This window comes from Phalacrocorax aristotelis, chromosome 11 (genome assembly GCF_949628215.1).
Source record: "Phalacrocorax aristotelis chromosome 11, bGulAri2.1, whole genome shotgun sequence".
NCBI lineage: Eukaryota > Metazoa > Chordata > Aves > Suliformes > Phalacrocoracidae > Phalacrocorax > Phalacrocorax aristotelis.
In genome coordinates, this window is record NC_134286.1 from 11,830,578 (window position 1) to 11,850,927 (window position 20,350).

A 20,350-nucleotide genomic window follows, 5' to 3' on the forward strand; every position below is an offset into this window, starting at 1 on the left:
CCTGGGGCAGAGAAAGGTCTAAGGCTACGACAGTGCAAGATCCTGCTGAATGCTCAGAGGATTTATCTGCATTTCAGTTTTCCTTCTGTTCCTTCCAGATCTCCTCCTTGCTTTTCTCATGATCTAGCTGTATTTGCTTAAAAATCTATCTTTCCTTGTTTTGTTTTTCACAAATTTCAGCCCTCCCCAGCTCTACCTTCATCTGTAATCTCCTCTAGGCAGCCCAGAGACCAGACACAGCTGAGACTGGGCAAATTTTCCAGTTTGCAGGAGTTTCAAGGGCTTTCAAAATCAGGCATATGCCTCTCCATCCTCAATTGGTCCCAGAGGCATCTTTTGTCTAGATCATCTTTCCATGCAAGCGCGTGCTAGCAGCCAGTGTGCCATCCTGGGGTGGGCATGGGTTTGGGTAGTTTTCTGTGCAACTTGTGTGGTCAGGAAACCTTCCTGAGCTCTTTTAAAAAGCAGGGTCACCCCTTGCAGGAGCAGCCCAGACCTAATTGATCTGCCCTTGGGCTGTGTGTTGCCAGATAAGGATGTGAAGGACATTCCTATCCCCCCTGGCCAGTCATTCACCTACAGCTGGAAGGTCACCACTGAGGATGGGCCAGCGCAGGCGGATCCTCGCTGTCTCACCCGTTTCTACTACAGCTCCATCGACCCAGTCCGAGACATGGCCTCAGGCCTGATTGGGCCCCTCCTAATCTGCTTTAAGAAGTCCATGGATCAGAGGGGAAATCAGGTGGGTCCTTCCTTTGTTGCCATGGCTGCCAGGTTGAAAGGCCGGAATAACTGTGGTGTGTGAAATATTTGGGTAAAACCAAATTTGTCCGTCCTGTTCTCTTCAACCCTACCATCAACCCCAATGCCCCTGCCTTCCCCATCCTCCCTTGCATGCTCTCTTCTCTCCAAACCTGGACTCTTAACTCCTGTGAAATAACAGTAAGCTGTTCCCTATGCACCCGTGCTAAGGCCTGGCAGCTACACTGGGCCCTGGACATGCTCTGATCAGACCAGGAATAACCAATTCCCTCTCCATTTTCCAGATAATGTCAGACAAGACAAGGTTGGTGCTGTTTTCAATCTTTGATGAGAACCGCAGCTGGTACCTGGAGGAGAACATCAGGCGGTTCTGCACTGACGCAGACCATGTGGATACCCAGGACCCCCAGTTTTATGCCTCCAATGTGATGCACAGTGAGTGCTCTGCCAGGGGTTCCCTGCAAAGCCCCAGAAGACACGGGCTTACCCCTGCCCCAGGGAAGAAGCAGGGAATATGCAGCAGCTTGGCAGCCATGGGGGAATCAGGTCCTAATAAAATGTTTCACCCCTGCTCTCTTCCAGCGATTAATGGCTTTGTGTTTGACAACCTCCAACCAAAACTCTGCCTGCATGAAGTTGTGTACTGGTATGTCCTGAGTGTTGGGGCCCAAACAGATTTCCTCTCCATCTTCTTCTCTGGAAACACATTCAAGCGCAACATGGTCTTTGAGGATGTGCTTACCCTTTTCCCATTTTCTGGAGAAACAGTCTTCATGAGTTTGGAAAAGCCGGGTTAGTAACATGGGGTATTCTATAAACCATGGGCTTGGCATCACAGCAGAGATAAGTAAGCACCTCCAGCCAGGTCTCTGGTACCCGATCACATTTTGGCAGCCCTCAGAGCAAAGGGATGCACAACCTGCTAGAACAGCAAAGTAAGAGGCAACGATTAAGTCCTTCCAAAGCTTAAATCAGAGAAAATATATTACTGTATTTTATTTCATTAAGAGGGTGCGTTAAGGTCATACATCCTGCCAAGCCAGTAAGCTGGCTGCAGCAATGTGAGCCCCATGGACCTTGCATCTGCACCCTTTGCTCCAAGCTTCGAGGTCAAGGGGAGCAGTAGCGCTGTCCCTACTGTGGGTTCAGCTGCTGGTCACACATCCCATTTATCTACACACCTTTGCAAGGACAGAAATTGCAGCCATGGAGAAGTTGTAGGAAGGATTTGCTTCAGAGTTTGGTTTTATTTCTCCCTACTCAGCATTTCTTCCTTAGTGTTTGCAAAAGCGATGTTACCCATTTCCTCACTCACAGAGGAAACACAGAATTTACCATGTGATTGCAAACTCTGATATGATGGTCACGAGCACTGCACCCTGAGCCAAGCTGACAGGGTTTCTAGATACCCCAGGAAGCTTTCTAAAACCCAGCCAAACATTGCATCCGTTTGGGCTCTGATTTTTGCCTGCTGATCTAAAGCAGGCAAGCAGCTCAGCCAGCAGCAGATGACAGCTCTCTCCAACGTCAGAGCCTGGTTATTACACACCTCCTCACCTACTCTTGGCACCTGGAGAAGAGGCACTCACTGCAGGGAGCAAACACACTGGCTGGGGATGTGAGGAAGAGGCACCCTTTACATTTCTTCCTCCTTGAGTGGGAGAGAGGTGATGACTGTGTATTTGACAGCACCAGAATGTCTTTGGGGATGGATTATGGGGATTACTCTGCTGCTGGCAATAATGCTGCAGGCTCTGTGGGTTCTTGGTGCATTAACTGTTCTCACCAAGCTATTGTTGGAGCCTTGTGGATGTGTGTAGCTCACTAAGCTCTGGCAGGAAACACCAGCCCCGCTGATGGTTCTTGTCAGGACTGCCTCTGATGTTGCCAGCAACCCTGACGTCTTGTGAGTCCAGCTGCAAGATACTCTAGGGATTATGAAAACATGAAATCACTACCATGATCCAGAGGCTGCCTGAAAATATAGGTTGCATTAGCAAGGGAGTGGCATGGGAATGGCAGCTTTTCTGATTTCCTACTGTGGTGGGCTGAGGGTGTCCTCTTGTCCTCTCTTGAGACAGGTGTCTGGATGCTGGGGTGCCTGAATCCCGAGTTCAGAGACCGAGGGATGCATGCCAAGTTCACAGTCTTGCAGTGCCAGCATGAGCAATACCCTGATGGGGAAGATTATGTAGATTTTGAGGAAGAGGAGGATGCCTTTGACTTCCAACCCAGGGGCTTCTCTAAAAGAAAGAGATGGCACAGGCCATGTGTGAATGAGCAACAGAACAACATCACCTCTTCCAGAAATGAGACAGAGAAGCCAAGATCATGCTTGTCAGAACCCATCCATGGGGCTCGCCTGAGCAATGGCAGGATTTCTGATCCCCTTTCCAATGGCACATCAACACTTTTAGGAACAATCCCACATCCACCTGAGATTTCCATATCTTCTCTGCCAGAGACAAACTATGAGCCAGTGCCTTATGAATCCCTCCTGGAAGATGAAGGAGAATTGCCAAAAATCATCAGTCAGGATGAAGGGTTTGGAGGTCTCCCCCCTGGAGAACACTTTGCAAGTGTCAGTGGAAGGGTCAATGGTACTGTGAACTCAGGTCAGCAATGGCTGCACCAAGCCATGCCAGCTCCAGAAGATGCTCTGGCAGGAAAGAAGGCGACAAAAATCTCAGAGGTGCAGAAGCCAGTAAAAAGGACAATGGTCCAGTCTCATGGTACATTTGAGATCCTGGAAGGAGAGCCTCAAAAGACAACTACTCACGCAACAAGCTTGTGGAACACAATTGCTTATGCTACTAGCAAAGCTCCTGTTCAAGAGAACAGGAGCTCTTTTCACCAGAATGACCTGGAGCGCAATATGGGACTTCAAGACATGTCTTTGCTGGGTGCTGAGGACAAGTTGTTAAGAGGGGCTGATAAAATATCTTTAAATCTATACAAGTCAAAGGAGACAATCAATACAGAACTGTCTTTAAGTACTGATGATAACTCTTCCTCTGCACTGCACAATCCTTCTGTATCTTCAGGTGAGACAGAAGACAACAGGACTTCTCATGCTGTTCACAGTCACACCAGAGAAAGCAATTATTCAGCAAATGACCTAGATGTGGAAAAAAGACCTCATGAAGTGGTTTCACAAGGTTTTTATAAATCTTTTGAAGGGAAAAATGTTTCTTTCTCAGACCTGGGACCCAGAAAACCTGTACAAGAACAAAGCCTCACAGATGAGAGTAACTCCTTGCCTGCAAAAATTGGCACAGAACAAGAAGCCAGTAAATTTGCCGAAGGCACAAGCCTTCTAGAAACCACCTTTGCACACACCAATGACCTTGAGCCTTCCAGCTATATAATGATGGAAGAGAGGGATGAATTAATCTTGGAGGAAGTGTTTCAGGATGCTACAGCCGCTAAGGAATTGCCAGAGATGGAGAGTCTTGCCTTTCCTGAATTGAATGTCATGGCCAATGATACAAGGCCATTCCCAAATGCTTTCTTAAACAGTCCTGAGCAGTTTCTGAGACACAGAGCTATAGCCCCGAGCATAAGTGGCTCCAACTGGAGGCCTCGACAAGCCAGGTCATTGGAGAGCAGAGGCTTGATGCGTGGTCTGGGTGTTCCCAACACCAGCTGGCTTGGCAGCAGGGAGCCCCTCTCTAAGGGTAACACGCCAGAGCAGGATCTGGCCAGCCAGACCCCTGAGACAGCAGTGAATAAGAAAACCCCAAAGACATGTGAACCTCATTTCCCTTTTTGCAGCGCTCGCTTCAAAAAGAGGTCCCTGATATCAAGAGACACTTTGCCTGAGGTGATGGTGGCCCAGCAAAGCCTGGAAGAAAAATCAAACGTGATTGAAGGGAGACTACACCCGGGCAGGGATGCTCCACAGGCTCTGCTTGGAGATAGTGCTGATGAGATGCACCCTGAGGGGAGGCCAAGCACGGATGGCCATGTATGGAGCAGCAGTGAGGGGGGCCAGCACAGCAGACACTCCTTCCCCATGCAAGCAGCACTGGGGAGCAAGGCAGCAATGGCAGAAAGCAGCTCAGAAACACAAGCTGCTGCTGTGGCTGCAGACCTGGCCTCAAACTGGGACCTGGTCTCCCTGGGGACAGCAGAACACAATGGGGGCTTGCAGAGCCCGCCTTTGCCCGAACAGCAGCTGGGCAGAGGTGCTGTCCTGGGGGCTCCTGGGAGCAAGCAAGCTCAGGGGAGAAGCCAGATGGAGGAGGAGACAAACTCTGTGGAGCAGCTGGGTCAGTTCAGTCCTCAGTCTCAGCAGCTCAAGGCCAATGCCACGGAGGACTACATGCCTGAGACCACATCTGGGCAAAGCCCAGAAGAAATCCCTATGAAACCAGCTTCCGAAGAGAACTATTCCCTGTCTCCCAGCAGCCATGCTCGCAACCACAGTGCTACCAAAACAACAGCCAAATATGTGCAAGCCAGTCCGGACAGATGGCAGGTACTTGGTGGGGAAGATGGCCTCAGAGAAACTGGCAAGAGAAAGGGCCAGGGCCTAGGAGAGCCCAAGGAGGATGGGGAAAACACAACTGGGAAGAGCAACCATGCCCCAGCACTTAGGGAGAGACTGGTTCTGAACAGCGGAACCCATTCCAACCCCTTGAGGCCAAAGGCTGACAAGCCAGAATACGACGAGTATGGTGACACAGAGCAGACCATGGAGGATTTCGACATCTACGGGGAAAAGGAGCATGACCCACGCTCCTTCCAGGGGGAGGTACGGCAATACTTCATTGCAGCAGTGGAAGTGATGTGGGAATATGGGAACCAGAGACCCCAGCACTTCCTAAAAGCCACGTAAGTGTGACTGTCCCTCATGTATTCCTCCTGCACTGTGTGGCATGGCTTGATGCACAAGTTGGCATGTCCTGGCAGGCAGGATCACAGGTCTATGACTGTATGACCTAGCCAAGCAGCCCAGGGGATGGATGCTCCCAGCTCCTCCCCTGCACCTGGAGAGTTTTGTAACTCCAGCAGCCTTGAGCTTGTTTGCAAGTGGGTCAGGGATGCTCTAGGCTCTGCATCACCCTTGCCCTGCAGCAGCCCTGCCATGGCTGCCTTCCCTATGGGACAGTATCACCTGATTTGCTTAACTGCCCTCCCCCCAACAGGGATCCCTGGAGCAGCAGGAGGAAGCCTTTCCGGCAGTACCGCAAGGTGGTTTTCCGAGAGTACATGGATGATTCCTTCACGCAGCCACTACTGCGGGGAGAGCTGGATGAGCACTTGGGCATCCTTGGGCCATACATCAGGGCAGAAGTTGAAGATGTCATCATGGTGAATTGAAAGTTCCCATTTCCTATAAAAACTGAAATCCCCCCATTGCTGGCTGTGCTCAGCCAGAAGGATTGTTGAGGTGGGCCTGCAGGCTCTGCAATGCCTGTGGGTTCACCTTCAGTGTTCAGGGGCAGGAGCTACCCTGCATGGCACGTAGACGACACCATGTTGGGAGGCAGAGCCACCATTCAGAGGGACCTCAGTTGTTAGAGGAATGAGCCAGTAGAAACCTCAGAGTGGTCAGCTGCAAAGCCCTGGATCTGAGACAGACCCAATCCCTGTAACAGCACAGCCTGAGCAGCCCCTGAGCTCCATGGAAAGCCTTTTGGGTGAAAGGATTGTAAAAAGGATAATGAGTTAAGTGGGGTTCAGTACAGCATCTTTGGGTGCTCTATGTGAGGGCAGGCTCAGGTTTCCCTCACCACCGAAGGTCCTTCAGCACCTACCTAAGTCAGAGGTGAAAGGTTCTTCACCAAGCTCAGGACTCATACGCCTGGAGGAGTTGCCCAGTTTTCACTGAAGTCTTTAACAGGATGGATTCTGCACCTTTGGGCTCCAGAGACAGTAGTGTAGCTGACCTTACTCCCACTGAGCAGGAAGAGGGCCTCATCCTGCTGACATGACCAAGATGCACTTTCCACTGGGGATTGCACTGCACAGCCAGCTTGTGGTTCAGCAGGGGTTGGCCACTGCATGGGTCCCAGCTGGAGGTCTGGACACCGGAGGCATGGGAGCCTCCTTCCTGCCACATGGCTGGATCCAACCCCAGGGTCCAGGGCACTCTCAGTGCTGCACCTAGCCTCCTCCCGCACTACCTTTGCTTTGCCTTCCCTCTGGTGCAGGTTACATTCAAGAATCTGGCCTCACGGCCCTTCTCCTTGCACTCCACGCTGCAAGCTTATGAGGAGACGCAGGGTGCAGCACAAGGTGGAGAGGTAGTGCAGCCTGGTGAGCTCCGGAAGTACTCCTGGAAAGTCCTGCCCCAGATGGCACCCACCACACAGGAGTTTGACTGCAAGGCCTGGGCTTACTTCTCCAATGTGGACCTGGTAGGTGGGAGCCTGCTCCATGGGACATCCCAGGAAGGAGAGATGGGCAGCACACCTGGGTCAAGGCTGTTCCTATGATGCTGTGCTTGAAAGCAGCCTATGCCTGTGTAGATTCTCAGGTGTCTAATACAGTGATGAATGCATGCTGGTGCTTTCTCTTCTCTTCCCTTCCCTCTGTCAATTGGGTATTTCCCCCTTTCTCCAGTTGTACTAGCTTATGAGACATGTAGGGAACTACCATTCTGCTGTCCCCTACCCCTCTGCCAAATCTGGCTGAATTTGGCCCATGGGTTCCAAAGTTGGGGGGGGACACATTGGACAGTCAGACACCACTTGTCTTGAAAGCACATGCAAACACTTGATGCACAGCCTTTCTGAGCAAGGGGCAGAGTGGGGATCGTCCAATGAACACAGCATGGTCTTCCCACCCTGCATGTGCCATGCCCTGTGCACAAGTGGGAGCCAGGCCATGGATGCAGACAGGGTCACTGCTTTCCTCACCGCTGAGCCACTTGCAGATGTCAGTGCTGCCTCCCCCTCTGAAGCAAACCCTTCTTTCCTGGTTCCCTGGCAGGAGAAGGACCTGCACTCAGGCCTCATTGGGCCACTGATCATCTGCCGCCGCGGGGTGCTGAGCTTCGTTTTCAGGAGGCAGCTGGCTGTGCAGGAGTTCTCCCTGCTCTTCACCATCTTTGACGAGACCAAAAGCTGGTACTTCCTGGAGAACATGGAGAGGAACTGCCACCCTCCCTGCCACATCCAGCTGGACAACTCTGACTTCAAGAGAAACCATTCCTTCCACGGTGAGGACCCTTGCCCTTGCCCTTTCCATCCCATAGTCTATACTGGGATGAAACAACACTGGAGCCTTGAGTCACTCCTGACCACTGCCTTCCCCAGCCATCAACGGCTACGTGAGTGACACACTGCCTGGGCTGGTGATAGCTCAGCAGCAACGGGTTCGATGGCACCTCCTGAACATGGGCAGCACTGAGGATATCCACTCCGTCCACTTTCACGGGCAGCTGTTTAGTGTCAGGACTAGCCAGGAGCATCGCATGGGAGTCTACAACCTTTATCCTGGTGAGATGCAGCTTGGGCACCGTGCACACCCCAGGTACTGGGGCTTCATGTCCATACCCATTAGGAAATGCAAAGCCTGCAGAGGGACAACAAGGAGGGGGAATGGATCTGGAAGAGTATGACTCTGTGTCTGTACAGTGCTTGGCACTGTGGCATCCCATTACAGCCAGTAACTCCCCTCTGCTCTGCTCTCCATTCCTGGCCAGGTGTCTTTGGGACAGTGGAGATGTGGCCTTCACATGCTGGGATTTGGCGGGTAGAGTGTAAAGTGGGAGAGCACCAGCAAGCCGGGATGAGTGCTCTCTTCCTCGTGTACAACCTGAGTGAGTAATCCTCTTTGCATCCTGGCCTGCTTGCTGCCATGGCCACAACCAGCATGTTTTTGAGCTCCCTCCCCCAGGGCTCTCAGCATTTCCCCTGGGGTGGCCCAACTGGGGTCTTCTGGGTTTTCACTCTGAAAGAAAGTCACAACTTCAGCCCTTGCTACCCTATACACCCAGTAGAGAGGACAGAGTTAGGGACATGGCTGGTGTGAAGGCTGGGAGACCAGCTTTATTTGCCTGCAAATATTTCCTCCCAGAGCTCTTGTTTTCCTAAATTGAGGGTCCCTGGACCTCCTGTAAAATGCACTTACCTCAGCAACTGCATGCACACACTGGTGCCTGCCTGCACTGTTGGGAGGGTATGGTAACCAGCTGCCTAACCACATATCAAGAGGTAAACTGAGGCACTGAGTGATGGCAGGAGACAGCGAGTGACACTCCCTGACTACAGGTTGCTCTGATAGAAACAGCCTAAGAACAACTGCAAATTCACAGGAAACCTCTTACTGCGTTCATCCCAGAACAACATGTTTCTACCTCACCATAAGTAAGCACTAGGGAAAGTGGTTTGTGAGAGTAGTATTTTATCACACAGTGACAGTCTCTCTCCTCTTCCAAAGGGATTATTAAGCATCAGCCAGAAAATGTTTCCATAAGTTAAAAATCTGCTTAAGATTTCAAATTTTCATTTTCGCCAGAAGCATTTGCCATGCAGCAGAGACACCAAGATGTGACAAGTCACTAATAATAACGGTTATTATAAGAGACAAACAGCCCTGTGCTCAGCAGACCAGAAGAGAGACACAGAGAGACAGGGGTATCAGGCAGACTTCCCGTTAGCCACATGATATTTGTTTTTAAAACATGCTGCCTAGCAACAAAGAGGCCCAGAAGCAAGATGTGGGTATAAGGAAGAGACATTGCTGAGAGATCAGGACACGGGAATGACAGATTGGGGGCTCAGGGACAGAAGTTTGGCAAGAGGCTGCTGTGGCTGATGCTGGGAGTTCTCTGCTGCTGACATCTGAGCTGGGAGCAAGAATTTCCAGCACCCCTAACATTTTGGGATGGATGTGGAGGCATCTGAAACCTACAACTTGGTGTGAGACTAACAAACCTGGGGGCTCCTGGAGGCTTGAGACCACCTCCGTGAGCCTGGAGGTTGCTACCCAGCCTAAGCTTTTCCTTCAAAAGCCTTGTTATCTAATTAACTCTCCCTGTTTTTTGCCCTCCTTCTCCCTGTTTGGCTGCAGACTGCCGAAACACACTTGGCCTGGCCTCGGGCCACATTGCAGACTCTCAGATCACAGCATCGGGGCAGTACGGTGAGTAGGGGTTGTTGCTGCAAGGAAGGCAGGTGAGGTTGGGGCAGCTACACTGGGTCCCTGGCAGAGTCCTTTCTCCATCCATGCCCATGTCAGAGTCCCTCTTGGGACTTAGAGGTGCCTTCCCACATGTCTGGCCCATTGTGTCAGTGCTCTGCCATCCTGTACATGGCTACTAAACCCTAGGGTGATCCTCAGGCCTCATCCTGTGGATGGACTTCTCACTGCCTCAGGCTGGGCAGCACCAGAGGCCAGCAGCACCCTCATATCCGTGTGCTCTCCTCACAGGGCAGTGGGCTCCTTACCTGGCCAGGCTGGATAACACTGGCTCCGTCAATGCTTGGAGCACCGACCGCAGCAATGCCTGGATCCAGGTAAGGGTGGGGGCTGGTGGCACCACTGGGGCAATTTCAAGGGCATGTTCATGGCTGATGCACTGTGCAGAAGGACCTGCACAGATGGCCAGTGCCTCCCCAGCTATGTCCTGCTATTTCCTCTGCTTCCCCTCTGGGAAGGGAGCTCTGAGATCCTAATGGAAGTTGGTCTGGCCATTGTTGCTGCTGGCCTGATCCCCCGATCCATCCTCAGTGCAGCAGAGGAATCATTTGATGGTCCAGCTGCAGCATTGGATTGTGCAAAAATCCTCCAAAGACCAAGTGAGAACAGCTCACCCCTGCCCTCTCCCAGCTGTTGGCTGACTTGTGCCCTTATGAATGACTATTTTAATTATTTTCATAAGCTGTGCTCAGTTATGAGGAAGCGAGTTGCACGGGTTTACAGTGCATTGGCTGTACATGGCTTGGGTTTTCCATCAGAAATGAATCCCTGACTTTCATTCTCAGGTGGACCTTTTGCATCTCATGATTATTCATAGCATAAAAACTCAAGGGGCCCGACAAAAGTTCTCCAGCCTTTACATCTCCCAGTTTGTTGTCTTCTACAGCCTTGATGGGCAAAGGTGGAGGAAATACAAGGGGAATGCCACCAGCACCCAGATGGTAAGGTGAAAGGGTCTTGAGGAGAGTGTCTTCCCAGAATGGGATCTCAGGGTGATGAGGGCTAGGGAGCTCTGTACACAAGGCAGAGATCTCTTGAGCCCCTGAGATATTTGATTAGGGCAGGAACAGTGAACATTCGTTGCCAGGATGACTGAATCGCAGATCACAGATCTGCAAAGGACTTGCTGTCTGTGTCCATCTGTCTCATTTTAAATTGACTGAGCTATTTCTTTCCACCATCCCAGGTGGCTGTGAGATCTGCCGCTTAATGTTATGTTGCATGTTACTTAGAGTTAGGCATGAGATTCTGCCTGTATAACTTTTTTGACCCCAAAGGCAAATTTGGCTTTCTAAAGCAGATGTGCAAATGCAGATGGTTTGGGGGATCTCTACTCATTAGGAGAAAACATAATCTAAATATGCATAAGCTGATCATTCAGCGGGAAAAGAAAAGTATTGAGAAAAGCCTCCATCATGTACACCAGCTGTGGCCAAAACTTTTCCCAGGTTCAAAAGTCCCAGGGCTGACTTTTTTTTTCTTCTTTTTCTCCCCTCTGGTAAAAATATAAAAGCATGTTCATTTGCATGGACCCTAAGATTCTCCTCCTATTTCTTAGTGGTTCACCCTGATTTGGCCTATTCACACTTCTTCAGTCTGAATCACATCTCAAATAATTTCCCTGAGCTGCCCATTCTTTCGTGAGGATAGTGACAAGATACAGAAGTGCCAGACAGAAATGTTCTCCCAGTAATCCTTGTTCTGTCTAGCTCATTCCACTGATACAACAATCTTTTCTCCCTTTCCCTGCAGCTGTTCTTTGCAAATGTGGATGCAACCGGAGTGAAAGAAAATCACTTCAACCCTCCGATCATAGCCCGGTACATCCGCATTAACCCCACTCACTACAGCATCCGGACCACACTGCGCATGGAGCTAATTGGCTGCGATCTGAACAGTACGTCCCACCTCCAGACACCAAACACCTCAGACGGGGCCTGATCCAGTGGGGTGCTGAGCACCAGCTCCACGCATTTCAGGGGGAAGGAGGAGTCGGGAGATGGCATTGAGATGTTGGGGCAAGAAAGCTGGAAAATCTCATTATGGACTTAGAGATAGCAATACCAGAGGGAGAGCGTGGGACTAGCTCTCATCACCACTTTTTCCTGAACCACCAGGAACCTCCAGCAGCAGCTGAGCTGATAGCTGGGGAGCTGCTGCCTCAGTCTGGGGGAGCAGGGAATAAGCAGAGACAGACTATTGGCTTTTCCTCTGGTTTTGCCTCACTAGGGTGAGACTGCTTTGGCCCACAGTGTGACCTGGGCAGTGGTGCTCCGGGTTCCTTTCTTTAGCTTCACACATCAGCAGGGTGGACTCTCCAGCAGCTACAAGCAGCAGCAGATGTGCTGTCAGCCCATGCCACAAGCCTGCCAGCTGGCTCTGAGGCAGCTGTGCCCAGGCACACCTGATCACACTGTGTGCAGGATGTCTCCCTGCCAGGTATTCTTGTCCTTCCCCTGGACACAGGTTCTCCTTATGTCCTGGCAGATGCACAAATTCTTCACATTCCTCCTAGATAAAATCTCCAGGGCGAAAAGAAGGTGGGACTAGTGCCAGGTGTAGTTTGGCACTCCCCAGCCAGAGCCATGCTGCGCACAGGGGCCCTGAGCAGTGCATGGACCATGACACTGCAGCAAGGCACCGGAGAACCTGTAACCAGGGAAAGCGCATGGAGGGTGGCTGAAGCAGTGAGCAGCCAAAAGGCATCTCCATGATGGATCTGTTCCCCTCTTTGACATGCATCGCTCCTCTCTTCCAGGCTGCTCCATGCCCCTAGGAATGGAGAACAGAGGGATCCCTGATCAACGCATCTCTGCATCCTCCTACAGCACCAACGTCTTCTCCAGCTGGTCACCCTCCCATGCGCGCCTGAACCTGCAAGGGCGGACCAACGCATGGAGGCCAAAGGTAGCCCATGCAAGGAGATCCCCAGGCAAGCAGCTGGGGCTTGGACAGGCAGGTGGGATCCCAGCAGGCAGGCTGGGTGCTTGCAACCTCTCCTAGCCATGGCTGCATGGGGAGTCTGTACAGTCATGTGCACAGGCAGGAGAGTAGCCACACTGATTTAGCACCCAGCAGCTCCAACAAGATGCCTAGTAGGGCAGATGAAGCCCAGGACTATGTGTAGAGCTATCTTGGCTTCAGCTGCAATGAACCTGTCTTTCTCATTGCTGCTGAAGGGTTGAAGGCAGTCTGTCCTTCCCCAGAGCAACAGCCCCAGCGAGTGGTTGCAGGTGGACTTTGAAGTAACCAAGAAGGTGACTGCAGTCATAACCCAAGGTGCAAAATCTGTCTTCACCCACATGTTTGTGGAGGAGTTTACTGTCTCCAGCAGCCAGAATGGAGTGCACTGGAGCCCGGTCCTGCAGGATGGCAAGGAGAAGGTAGGCAGAGCTGCTCCGTGGCCAGAGGCAGCCCATGGCCACCCACTGGGGCAGCAAGCACAGCCCTTGGCAGTAAACATGCTTATAGGATTTTTTTGCAAAAGCAGTGAGCCAGGCTGTGCTTTTTCCTTCCTAAAGCATTTCCAAGTGGTGCTTGTCTGGGTTGGTCATGGGCTCACTATACCAGCAGAAGAGAGCGCACCCCTGATTTCTATCTCCTCTCCAGATTTTCAAGGCAAACCGAGACCACACCAACACAGTGATGAATACCCTGGAGCCCCCCATCTTTGCTCGTTATGTGAGGATACACCCCTGTCAGTGGCACAACCACATTGCCCTGCGAGTAGAGTTCCTCGGCTGTGACACTCAGCAGGAGTACTGATGGCTGCAGGGCCAGGCAAGGGCAGCACTGGCCCAAGAACCATCATCCAACCAGACACTGAACTCTCACCAGGGCCAGAGGCAGCCCTCCAAGGCCCTGGCTGCCCCTGATGCTGGGGAGAAGGTGGCCTGCAGAGCTGTTGCAGTGGCTGGCTCGCTATCAGCTTCTTCCTGTCCCTCACCTACCAGATGCCATATAGTCAGACATAATGCTGAAGAATTAAACAGTAATTTTCCAGTGTAATGCTGAAGAATTAAACAGTAATTTTCCACTATCTCTCTGCACTTTCTCCTCTTCTCCAGCCTTGGAGTCCCCAGGGGTTCAGGCAGCGTTACCAGCAGCTAGTAATTAATTCGCCCCAGAGCTCCTCAGTTTCATTTTGCAAAAGCTCCTGCTGCCTGGGCACAGTCCTGGAGGAGGACAAAGCAGCAAAGATAAGGGCTGGGGGAGAAGGCCCTGCTCCAGGCCCCAGTGTCCATTTTGCAATCACTGGGGTTCGGTGGCTTGAGGGAGGCAGTGCTTGCTCAACCTGACTCATCACTGGGCTTTGGTCCTCCACTTCCCTTCACCTCCTTCCCATAATGTTCCTGCTGCCGTGGCTGGGTGCCACTATCCAGCTTTCCATGGCTGCCTTGAGCAAGCCCTCCTTGCTCGCTCACTGGAAGAGTTTTGTAGGTGCCTGTGGCTCCCAGTGGCTCTGGTGAGATGTTGACCGCTGGGTGAGCTGCCACCTTGCCATGATCCTCATGGGCCAGAGCCATCTTCCTGCCACTGGTGGCTCTCTCCCTACCTGGCATCCACCCCACACAGTGGCAGATATTTCCCCTTCCTGGAATGGAAACAAGTAGGGTGACACTGGCTGTGCCTCATGCCTCTCATGGGGTAGGGACCTTCCGCAACAATGGCCACCTCACTAAGGCCCAGAGTCCCCAGCAGGCTGAAGCAGGCACAGGGTCATACCTGCCAGGCAGCACACTTCTCCTCCATGGCAGTGGCAGCATTGTCATCACTGCCAGCTCATGAGAGCCTGCACCAACCCATCCCAGTGCTGTGAGTCCTCCCTCACTGGTGGGGGAGCTGGGTGGCCCCACAAACACCTCTGGCAACTGGCATGGGGTGGGAAGCAGGATTATAAGGGAACTTTGGAGAATGGCAGGGGTCAGCCAGTTACTGGCGACCATCACAGAGGGATGGGCAGGGTAGGTGCACCAGACCAACAGCCAGCAATTGGCTTGTGAACTCCCACGGCACCCCATCAGAGTCAGGTAGTGTCTGCTCACACCTGTAAGACATGTGGCCTGGGAAAGCTCTGAGGAGAGTTTTGCCAGCAGCACCAGGGGACAGTTGTGGTGGGGACCCCAGCGTCCTGCCATGAGGCAGGGTGACTGTGTGAGGAACGGCTGCTCTGAGCCACCCAGCTCCTGCCTGCCCTTGGGTGCACTGGGCTGGCTGTGGTGCGTGCAGACACTCCTCCCCATAGCCTGTGTCTGGAGGAAGTAGGGACACATTCTACAGATCAGCCTGGTGGCGTGACCTGTCCAGGAAGCCACACCCAGAAGAGATAAGAAGCTGATGTCTAAAATGAAGTGGGGCTGAAAAAGCCTCATGCAACTGCTAGGCTTGACATGCTGTACAAGGAGCCTTTGCTGTGGCCCTGGCTGTGATTATATTACAGCCCCAAGCAGGACATGAAGTCACCCTTTGGCTTAATTGCATTCTGACAATAACCAGGCACCGATGTGAGGAAAGGCTGCCTGGCAAGCACTGGCATGGAGAGGAATTGGAGCCATAAGCTTCTCAAAGGGGAACACCTCTGCCTGAGGCAGGGTAGCCTTCAGTCTGGGAGGACAAAACCTGCCACCTTGGGCCCTTCTCAAGGCAACCTTCCTCAGCTCCAAGGCAACTACATCTCTCCTGACCACATACACAAGGACAGCTGGCTGCAGTCTCTGGACTACCAGTGCAGAGGAGCATCCCAGGCATGGTGAATGGTCTGATGGCAGATAGAACAGAGCAGAGACATCAGCCCAGCCCTGTACAGCAGCTGGACTGTAAACAGACACCCACCCACGCACTCACTGAGGAACTGGCCCAGTCCCCCATCTTGATGCTCTTGGACAAGGGCAGACATCTGCATGCTCTGCCCATGGCTATCACTGTGGGCCACGCTAGGCCTGACCATCTGAAGCTTAAATACCCATCAGAGTGAGGGACTGATGGGGACTGGTCAAGAGCAGAGGGGTTTGGCAAATCAAAATTGGTGAGAACCACAAGCCCACCCAGGAGCTGGTTCAGATGCAGGTGTAGTCGGTCACACAGGACTGGCTGCTGCATACAGTCCCAGCTACCTTGTCTCTCAGGGATGGTACCCAGCTCTGCTTCTTGAAGCAGGGACACGGTCCCTGCCTGTACCAGTGGATGCTCAGGCTCATCCCACCTCCAGAAACAGGCTGCCATGCTGTGGCACGTTTGTCTGGTGACACAGGGTTAGATCAGAGAAAAAGCTGTGTGTACCAGAGCCTTCTCTGGATTATTTTCAAAGAGGAAACAGGACTGAAATCTCTGCAGGTGACCGAGCAGTGTTCACCAACCAGCCCTGAGCAGTTCCACGATGTTCTCCAGCCACCCAGGAAGTAGTGAAGGGGCTATGCTGAGCGAGCGCACTGGGAGGGGAGTGTGGGCAGGCAGTCAGATATGTCAAAGCCTGCCAAGCTCTGGCGTCCATTACTGGAAGAATCTCTTGACATTTTCTTGTGGGGAATGGAGACCAGATGCTGTTTCCTCCCTGTGTGACACAGATCTGAGGTGCATCACAGCCTCCCCCAAGCCACAGATGTTTCTGTGCAGGGGAGGGGCTGGATCAGCACAAAGCCCTCTGCCTCTCAGCCAGGGGATGTCCTGTCTAGTCACCACCCTGCAAAGAGCCCTGCTGTGGCAGGGGCTGCCTGGCCAAATCCTCCTGAACACCAGGGATCTTATTCTCTTTATGGCTCAGCTGCTAGGATTACCTGGGCTGGGTGATCCAGTGATCATGGAGCTGTCTGGTGTCTCCAGGAAGACAAAACACATCCCTGCCATCCCTTTCTAGTAGAGCCCAAGCAGAAATTGTTTTGCAATCCAAAGAGTGCGAGCTGCTTCAATGCTGAGCCCCAGCCAGATAAGCCATGGGCCAGGGCTACTTCTGAATCCAGCTTGTCCCATGCTAGATGGAGAGCCTCTGCTATGTAGCCCCTACCTAAGCCAGATATGAGGGATGTATGCAGGTATTGCAGCTGGGCAAACAAGCACCATTTCTGAAAAAGTTGCCAGCACATAACAGAAATGGGCAGCAGTATGCTGAAGAGAGCACCTGAGCAGGGACCATGGCTGACAGGAAGCAAAGCAAACTCGGGAAAGCACAGCTTAATTTCCAGTTCAGCCTTAGTGCTAGGGCTAAGCTGCTCATCGCTTCCTCTGCCTCAGTTTTCCAATATGTAACCAAGAGGGAATTAAGATACTTAGCCTATCCTTTCCTGTCAGGTGTCTCTTGTCACATTTCTCCCACTTCCTACGTATTCCATGATTACCTGTAGGGCTTATCTCTTCTCCATATCTCTTGCCTCCTACCCCTCATGGTTACCAGCCTGTTTCTAGCCTGTGAGTGCAAGAGGAGCCTGGAGCCAAGGTGTCCTGCCTCCAGAACGTGCATAGGGCAGCACATTTCAAAGCCATGCCCCATGATCCCACTGTTTGTCTGTACTCACACCCCAACCTGCTCTCTCCAGGAAAGGCAAGGCTTGCTCTTGATGAGTAGTCCTCCTCCTGGGCTGCCTCAGCCACTGGGTAAGGATGCTCCAAAGTGCTCTGCAGATCCTTCTTGGTCAGCCAGGCAGGGCTAGAGGAGATGGCGGTCCAAGCAGCATCTTCCAGCCTAGGAGGCATGTCTGTTGGTGCTGAATGCAGTCAGGCACCCCAGGGATTTTTCTAGGACCCTGACCTAGTCCATTATTTTCTCATCCTAATCTGATTTTACAGGCTTTCCAGGGAACGCCACAGACAAAGTCTGGACCACAGGTCCCACCATGCCCAGCTGCAAAATATGGCCCTCATAGTTGTCTGTCTTCTGCTCCTGGTGCTGATTGCCCTCATCTTCTACAATCACTGCAAGCCTGTTGTGTGATTTGGTACACTACTTACACAGAATTTGCTTAGCATTAGTAGCTAAATTTGCTGAAGTCTTAGGCTGCAAACTGTGAACTTTCACCCAGATATGCTGAACTTTTACCTAGTTAAGTAAAAGAAGGACCCAGAGCTGGTTCAAGCTGGAAGATAAGGAAGCAAGGAAGGCCATTATCATGGCCTTTATCAGCTGACACAGCAACCTTAGAGATAAGAAAAGAAATGGCCTGCCTAGAGACAATGAAGGGACCAATGTAGAACAGAAGACCCTCAGACCCTAATATTACTGCTGATCAGAACTGTTGTGTGAGGAATTGTAGATTTGATTGCAAGGGTATAAGTGCCCAGGGATTCTTTGTTTGGGGTCCCTCTTTGGAGGCACCCAGTTTGAGCTTCTCTGCATGTCAGATAAATAAACCCCTTCTTTACTCAGAGGATTGGCGTCTCATCTTCTTTGAGCAGGAACCTAGGGCTGAGCCCTGTTGACGGTGGCGTAATGCCTGGCAGGTGGCATAATTCCCTCAACAAAGCCCAAGACCTCCTCCCAGCTGGGCAGTGTGAAGCTGAAGATACGGCAGGAAGTGGATCTGGAGCTACATGTGGACGATGCAGAAGACTCCAGCCAAGTGATCCCATTTAAGTGCACAACAGCTGCCACAAGAGAAGGACTGATGGGAAGAGCATGCCCTGAGCAGCACTGACTGCCCACTCCACTCACCTCTGAGTGGCAGATCCATGGGTTTCTGCCCCTTAATCCCCATCCACTTGACGTATCTGCTGTGGAGGAAAAAAGGATGGGCAACTAGCCTTATGGGGCACTCTTGGGCTGGAGACCACTGCAGGAACATCAGCCCAGGAGGATGGAGTTTTCCAGGAAGTTTCTTGGGAATTATGACATTTTTCAATGCTGGAGGGGTGGGCACACTGCCCCTTGTGATCTGGGGGCTCCCTGTCCTCCCTGTTGGTCTCAGCCTGCAGCAGACAAGGCACCCAGTGGCCCTGACCAGGGAACGCTCTTTGTGCTGCCCCCAATGACCCTCTCATCTTCTGTGTATGTGGGTGCACGACCAGGCTCACTCCTCCACTTGTTGTGCACACAAGTAAAACCAGTTTGCACAGAGAGTACTGGCTTTGTCCTGGGGCTGAATTTCCTTAGGTTGGCCCCAGAGTGAGGGAAGTGGCATGTGTGTGGAGTGAGAGGGGCTGGATGCTGCACATCAGCACAGGGAAGAAGGCCTGACCCTGCCTCAAAATACACTCAGATCCAAGAAAAAGGAGGGTTTCTAGTGTCTCCTTGTTGTCCCCAGTAGAGAGTTTTGTTGCAAGACTGAAACAGCTTCTGGGATCAGAGGGATTTCTTTTGGCAGGATCAGGTATGTGAAATCTGAGTCATGATTGAACATCCACAGGTCTGCCACCAACAAACCCCCTGAGGCAAGACCACTGCCTGTCCCACAGAGACCTCCTGGGAGCATACACCCTGGCTCGCATACCTCTCCCATCGCTTCCTTGCAGTCACTAGGACATGTCTCTTCCACAGGCATCTACTGGTCCTGGCTGGCAGACTGTACGGTCTCACCTCTACAAGAACTTCCCGCAGCACTCCTGTGCATCCTCCCCATCGCCCTGCTGATCCTGCTGCTCCTCTGCTGCCTCACATACACACGTGCTTCACCCACCACCTGGTGGTCCCTTTCTCTGGGGCAGGTCATGCTGTCTGGGTCATAGCTTTGAAATTCCCCCTGTCATGAGCAAGACATGGGGGCAAGGAAGTACACCTCTGGCCACCTGTGTAAGATTCAGCAGGAGAAGATTCACAAGGGAGGATGCTGACTAAAAGCTAGTCCCCAGTCTACGAGGCCATAGTTAAAACAGCAGACAGGGCCCAGAGCACAAAGCTTATATGAGAACTTTCCCAGGCTTCCAGATCAGGGCATCTGTGCAAGATGTAAGCTTTCTGGTTCCATTTACGTACAAAGATGATGCATTCCTGGTGTCACTCTGAATTCTCCTGTGGGATGAGTTGAGGGCAGACCCACAGCACCTTTCCTGCCTCTGAGCACCCACCTTGTGAGAGGCAGGGCTGGGCTGCCCTGCTGCAGCAGAGCTCTCTCCTCGCTCCCTGCCACAGCTGTGCTGCTGGGGCTCTTTCCTCCTCGCAGCACTAGAGCAGCTGCCGGATCTGTGTCGCGTCAGCACCTGCAGCTCCCAGACTTCCTCTTCCCCACATCTCACAGCACTCTGGGCTTTCTGTTAGCCCAGTAAGGAGCAGTTTTATTCCCACAAAGCAGGAGAAACTTGCTGTCAGAACAAGATAGATTTTCTTCCTTTTCTTTTTCTCCTCCTCTTATTCCCTTGCTTTCCTGTTTCCTTTCCCTAGGGATTTACACTCTTCTTTTCCTTGTATTTCTTAGGGTAACTGGGGAACTCATCTAGCAGCAGTGTGGGAGTCCGGTGCAAGGAAATCTCAGAACCTCCAGGATCCCAGGGACAGCATGAAAAATCCTTTCAG

General features: G+C 52.1%; 1 protein-coding gene across 1 annotated transcript in view; it reads left to right on the forward strand.

The window, feature by feature from the left end:
- F8 (coagulation factor VIII) overlaps positions 1-13,954 on the forward strand; it is a 36,006-nt gene extending 22,052 nt beyond the window's left edge. Inside the window, exons 12-27 of the mRNA XM_075106956.1 lie at positions 531-742; positions 1,047-1,197; positions 1,345-1,554; positions 2,844-5,598; positions 5,913-6,078; positions 6,921-7,127; positions 7,702-7,930; positions 8,028-8,210; positions 8,417-8,533; positions 9,787-9,858; positions 10,147-10,232; positions 10,701-10,856; positions 11,668-11,812; positions 12,674-12,822; positions 13,122-13,298; positions 13,525-13,954. Coding sequence (XP_074963057.1) covers positions 531-742; positions 1,047-1,197; positions 1,345-1,554; positions 2,844-5,598; positions 5,913-6,078; positions 6,921-7,127; positions 7,702-7,930; positions 8,028-8,210; positions 8,417-8,533; positions 9,787-9,858; positions 10,147-10,232; positions 10,701-10,856; positions 11,668-11,812; positions 12,674-12,822; positions 13,122-13,298; positions 13,525-13,680 — 5,171 coding nt within the window. The 3' untranslated portion in view covers positions 13,681-13,954. The remainder of the gene's footprint in view (positions 1-530; positions 743-1,046; positions 1,198-1,344; positions 1,555-2,843; positions 5,599-5,912; positions 6,079-6,920; positions 7,128-7,701; positions 7,931-8,027; positions 8,211-8,416; positions 8,534-9,786; positions 9,859-10,146; positions 10,233-10,700; positions 10,857-11,667; positions 11,813-12,673; positions 12,823-13,121; positions 13,299-13,524) is intronic.
- Positions 13,955-20,350: the final 6,396 nt, after the last annotated feature.